Source organism: Natrix helvetica, assembly GCF_964273705.1.
Source record: "Natrix helvetica genome assembly, chromosome: 3".
NCBI lineage: Eukaryota > Metazoa > Chordata > Lepidosauria > Squamata > Natricidae > Natrix > Natrix helvetica.
The window spans coordinates 83,394,396-83,400,395 of record NC_138549.1 but is presented as its reverse complement, the minus strand read 5'-3'; the positions used below and the strand labels follow the sequence as shown (position 1 = coordinate 83,400,395).

General features: G+C 37.4%; 1 protein-coding gene across 3 annotated transcripts in view; it reads right to left on the bottom strand.

Annotated features, from left to right (window-relative positions):
* Nucleotides 1-1,147: 1,147 nt before the first annotated feature.
* The window catches only part of SASS6 (SAS-6 centriolar assembly protein), a 32,135-nt gene continuing 27,282 nt past the window's right edge, over nucleotides 1,148-6,000 (bottom strand). Inside the window, exons 15-18 of one of the 3 annotated variants that reach the window (XM_081947719.1) lie at nucleotides 5,478-5,575; nucleotides 3,545-3,639; nucleotides 3,334-3,437; nucleotides 1,148-1,769 (exon numbers count right to left, since the gene is read on the bottom strand). In XM_081947719.1, coding sequence (XP_081803845.1) covers nucleotides 3,349-3,437; nucleotides 3,545-3,639; nucleotides 5,478-5,575 — 282 coding nt within the window. In that variant the 3' untranslated portion in view covers nucleotides 1,148-1,769; nucleotides 3,334-3,348. Of the gene's footprint in view, nucleotides 3,438-3,544; nucleotides 3,640-5,477; nucleotides 5,576-6,000 lie in introns of all 3 variants that reach the window. The other 2 variants (XM_081947718.1, XM_081947720.1) reach the window with 2 other exon arrangements.

Sequence of the window (6,000 nt, the reverse complement as noted above, 5' to 3'; positions counted from 1 at the left end):
TTGTCTATACAAAATTACTGATATGAATCAGGTGCAGTACGTGTTTAAACAAATCCATTGACTAATTTTTGCCTATGCCAATAAAGTGCTGGTTATAAATTAACCCTATGTGGCTTGGCACTAAATGTATGAAATACTATTCTAAGACACCTGAACTAAAATCTTGAATTATTTTGTGCTTTCCATCTTTACTGGCAATTTGATGAAAACATGTTAAATAGCTATCAAAACTGCCAAATGACCCTTGCTGGGTCATTTATGTTGTAAGTGGTACTAAAGCTTATTCACCAGCCAGGTACCTATTTTTGTTATTTATAAGTAAACTTTGTTGTTACTAGCTTTTTGGAACATCGCTTTATATGATAGGGGAAGGAAAATAATTTTATAATTCTGCTTGCATATCACTCACTGGAGGCAATTTATGGAAAAATAGATCCTTCAATTGTAGGTAATTGGCACCCTAACTACATGAATATTTATATATCCCCTCTGATATGCTATTTCACAAAAACAAGCAGTTTAAATGGTGCCTCCAACATGAATGGGAATCAAGAAAGGAACATAAGTTTCTAATATGAAAGTTGCAAGCATGCAAAACCTGTCCATTTTTCTGTAATTAACACCACAAAAAGTAAGCTTTAATCTAGAACAGTAATGGGGAACCTTTTTCTTACAGCATGCCAAAATTGCGTGCATGCGCGAGGGCAAAAACGGCTTCCCCTGGTCCCCTGGAAACAGATCCGGTTTTCCGGTTGGCTCTTTGGGGCCGTTTTTTCCCCTCCCCAGCCTTCAGAGGCTTTCCTGAAGCCCGGGGAGGGTAAACAGTGCCTCCCCCGGCCCTCCAGAAGGGCAAAAAATCAGCTGGCCAGCGGGCACATGCACGCTGGAGCTGATGGCTGGCATGCCAGAAAATATAGCTCCGTGTGCCACCTGTGGCACGTGCCATAGGTTCACCATCATGGATCTAGAACTTTGGACTAAGTTCTAATAGCTATCATGGTGATTCCACTCAAACCTATATGAAGCAGAAGTTTTTAAGGGAGTGAAAGAAAGACTGTCCTCTAGTCTTCACTTTCTAAAACCTTAACTATAACAAGTGTTTCTTTTCATATTAAGATTGATTTATACTCTGGACAGAAACTAAACTTTTGTGTAAAAGTTTTATTAAAATGAGCATATATATATATATAAACACTACACTGATTATAGACAAATATACACATTTTACACTGCAGAGAACAATTGTGCAATAACACATTTAAATGATTTGTTATTTTTCACTCAATATACAGAATTACAAATATATGTATATACCAAAAAGCCACTAACTAAATCCAAACCACAATCCTTAAAATATCTTGAATCTTTTAAACCCAAGCAATTGAAGGGATTTCAATTCACACTTTAAATTACCAAGTTTACATGTTAGATTTATCTAAATGTATATTTGACAAAAATTATAAGACACTCAAAGCAGTTCTGTTTGGAAAAAAGTATGAATGTAATAAAATCCCATTAAAGGAGATTATATGGGACTATCTAGGTATTTTCCAGCTACAATTATGAGGTTCTTAAAGCATGCTAAAACTTTCTCTGCATTTCATAAAACTTAAAACTGGCTGGACTATGCCAATTTTTGTTGATTTGATTCAGTTAGAGGCACCATTGTCCCATTGCAAAATGAAATTGCTCCTCCAGCTAGAAAGATGTGATTTTTATCTTTCCATGCAGCACTTGTATATTTCTACATCTTTTTCCACAGGGACCCCATCGTCAAAAACAGCAAGAACATGAGCACCTCATCACACTTTACAGTACATTTTCCCCACATTCTATAGACTGATATTATGTAACATTGAAACCTAATTGCCGGGCAAATGAAAACAGGCAAATGAAAATATTTTACAACTATGTGAGCAGACCATCTAGAGTTGAAAACATCTGAATAGAATAAGTACCAAACATTTCACATTCAAAGCAGTTCTCAAGTAACTCTTAAAGCAAAGTGGTTTTCATGTTTCTACTGAATAGCAGCAAAAATAACATCCTGTTAATCTTTGATATTAGATCACAGCTTAATGTACTAGTCATTATGTGAGTATGATGCAACAGTTCTAGACATAACGTTTCAATTTAAATATATGTTGCAAAATAAAATTAAAATAAGGCATTTGTTATGTTCTGATAGCAAACTATACTCGATGACAAAAGTATGTTACAATGGAGGGAAAAAATGCCCAAAATATACCAGGATTCAGCAATGGTTTTAAGTACTGTTTTCTAAACCCTGGACAAAATGTGCCAATATTGTTAACAAAGTAACAACACAGGAATTCTAAAATTCTGTAAACCCAAAAACAAATGTTTATTTATGGGCACTAGTACTGCATTCCTAAATCATGTTATTCATATTGGTAGTTCCATAAAAATTACAAAAAATCAATTTGCAAAACTGGGTTCAAATGTGTTCCAAAGGTAATAAAAAGAACTTGCCTAAGCCAGTTGATATTTTTCTACCAGCATGGTTAGAAACTAGAAAATATTTGTTTAAAATTGTTTCATTACTTCAGACATGGTCATATAATAATTTTTATTTATGGCCAAGACACCTCAATGGTTGAATATTAATTTGCTATTCAAGCTGGAAATGTGTAGTCTGGCCATGTAGAAGCATCATTACATAATCTTTAAATCTATAAATAATTGGATGAAATTCCACTTAGACACAATTTTAACAAATCTGTACACACTTTTATATAATCAAAAACTGCTAAAGAAAGTATAAAAGCTTATGCTTATTCAGGCTGGCATATATAGATTCAGGAGTCCCACACCTTATCCCATCTGCCACAACCCTCCCTGAGATTGCAATACTATATAGTTAGAACAATAAGGCAGATCTATTTGCATTGCATTGAATTTAAACAAAACTCCCTGCAGAATCACTCTCTGAAAAAATTAAGCTCCAAAATTCCTCCTTAAGCCTTCCAAAATTTCTTCACTTTTGAGCCCCACATTCATAACTTCTGGCATAGAAACAACAATAAGTCATTCTTATCAGGTAGTGCATTTTTGATACCTGAAACCGAAAGCAAATACCTCGTATATGCAAAAATGCAAATGAGCTATTAGAGAACCACCAAATAGAATCTAGACATCTGTCCATTAGATAATTTCATTTTATAGAAAAAACGTAAGTTTAAGCATCCTAGACCTAGTTCACTTTAGTACCCAGAAATCTATTTAGTAAAAATGTAATGCTGATACTTCAAAAAAGGGAAACAAATGCATGTAACTGATAATTGTTTTAAAAAATCAAAATTATTGTAAACCTTTAGTTACAACATGCTATCCAGGAAAGTAGGCAGACGTTTTAGAAGGTGCTGCAGGCTTGCATGGAATCTGTGTTTTTTTTGGTGCAGAGGACTTCATATATCCTGTAATGATAAAAATCGATCTTGAAACATCTTACATTTTCAGATATTATAAGCAAATTATTTTATTGTAATTAAATATATGTATATATATGTGCATACATGTTTACCTGTGTTTTGAGTTGTGTTTTGATTGAGTCCTCTTAAAGGTATGCTATCTTCCCTTTTCTTTAAATACTTTGTTTCCAATCCCAAGTTTTCACCACTAAGTCAAAAGAAAATATAACTGTTGTATGCACTCATCTATTAAGGAGTTTCCCAAGTTTTCCAATGAAAATCTGTAAGAATTTTAAATACAATTCCAGATCTCCTCTGAATTACTGTGTTTAAAAGACAGCAAACTCATGAATGCTAATCTCAAAATCATATCCTGAGGACATAAATTCCTACCTTCAACTTAATTCCTTAAGTTTAAAATGGTTATATTAATTCCTCAAAAGAGTTTGTCTCTGGAAACCTGCTTTTTCTGCTAACAGACTATCTCACCCTTGTAAAGCCCGTATCATACCTAAGCAATATATTTTTGGAGCATCGTACGAAGTAGAAAGAGAATGGCATTTTTGTTATTAGGAGCTATGTTTCTTGAAGGGATGACATTCTGCTTAGACTCTGGGGAAATGAAAACGGATGTAGTCCCTGGAAAAATTCAGTTCTTTGCTTTTAGATGCTTCTCCATTGATCTATTTTCCCCTAAAATTTATTACTGTAGGTACCGTGTTTCCCCAAAAATACAACCTGTCCTGAAACTGAAGCCTTGCCACATTTTTCACGTGGACAAAAATATAAGTCCACCCCCGAAAATAAACCCCCTGAACAACCCTCCCCCTTTCCGGCCAGGCAGAGCACCGCTCATCGACATAGCAGTATCCTGAAGGCACCAAGCCACAAGAGCGGGAGGGGGGGAGAAAGGCGCTCACATTGCTTGGTGTCTTCGGGATACCGCTAGATTGGAGAGTGGCGTTCTGCCTGGCGGAGGGGGGAGTTGCCGGGCGGCTGCTCCCTTGCGAACTGGCTCTCGAAGAGCCGGGCACAGCCTCATGGGCGAAGCAGCCATGAAGTGACCACGCTCACGAGCAACTGTCTGGCAAACCCCCTCTCCAGCCGGGCAGAGCGCCATTCACTGACCTAGGGGGTATCCCTAAGGCGCCAAGCCACAGGAGCTGGGGAGCAGGCAGAGCGCCACGTGGCTTGGCGCCTTAGGGATACCCCCTAGGTCAGTGAATGGCGCTCTGCCCAGCTGGAGAGGGGGTTTGCCGGGCGGTTGCTCGGGAGCGTGGCCACCTCATGGCTGCTTCGCCCCTGAACCTGTGCCCGGCTCTTCGGGAGCCAGTTCGCAAGGGAGCAGCTGCCGAGCAACCCCAAAACAATAAGCCCTCCCCTATAATAAGGCCATATTTTGTAAGTAAAAAGAAAATAAGACCCTGTTGTATTTTCGGGGAAACACGGTACTATATAATCTCAATCACTGTTAAAATTCACCAAGATATATTCTGTTTGCCTGAAGGCATTTTACTAGTCCCTTCCCAGTTATTCTTAAAAAAGAAAAAAGATGGGATTTTTTTCTGTTCTATGGGAGGGGGGAATATCTTCTCAATTTAAAGTTATTTTTCTTTCAGATATACAGGATGTAACTTCATAGTTCATTCCTTATTAGAGGAGTAACTTAAATACTTAAATATGGCTTGCTTTAACTGCATTTCATTTCCTGTTAGACTTTCCACACTGAATTCTCTGGTGCATTTAATCCTTGCTTTGGTGGCTTCCACACCGCCTTAGAGTGGAGAAAAGATAAATTCTGACATAATGCCATAGGAGGAAGAAACTGTTTTCTTGCATTTAGAATACTGATTATCTCTAGAAATGACACTGGTTGCTTTCACGTTACACATTCCTTCAACCCTTTGGCCTCTACTCCAGATAGTTCTACTTCCTCCAAATTCCCAAGTTTGCCTTCCTCTTCAAGTCCAAATGGCCTTTCCACCTTCTCTTTAAATACTCCTAGTTTTTTCCTCAGATCCACTCCTCTCCTTGTCAACTGCTTACTTTTCTTTATTTGCTGAATGACCTATCAGCCCAGGAATCCCTGACTGGGCATCTAAACACCTGTTCATTTCTGAGAGCTGCACATTGAAGTGAACCTGCTGGAAAAAGAATTTTTCAGTATTATATTTTTGCCATTTTATGTATCAAAGCTTTAGTCATATAATATTGCATGTAAGAAAAATTATACATATTGTTACAGAAATGCTTAATGATTGAACAGTATAAATTGTCAATATATTTAGTTAAAGCAGAATTAAATTAGCTTTCTCAAAGAGTAGTAATAAATTGACATCATCACTGACATCTGTTTTACAATAAATCACAACCATAACACTATCCATATGGTTCACTCATGGAACCTGCCTGTCTTTTGCATGACAATATTAGCTGTTTCAAAAATGAATGGCTTTGTTTTAGTTTGTTTTGATGGCAAAACGTTTTTGGCTCGTGTGCAGGGTGGTCGTGCGCGGGCGTGCCACACCCATAATGCTATGGACACGACCCCAGCACACATGCATGTACA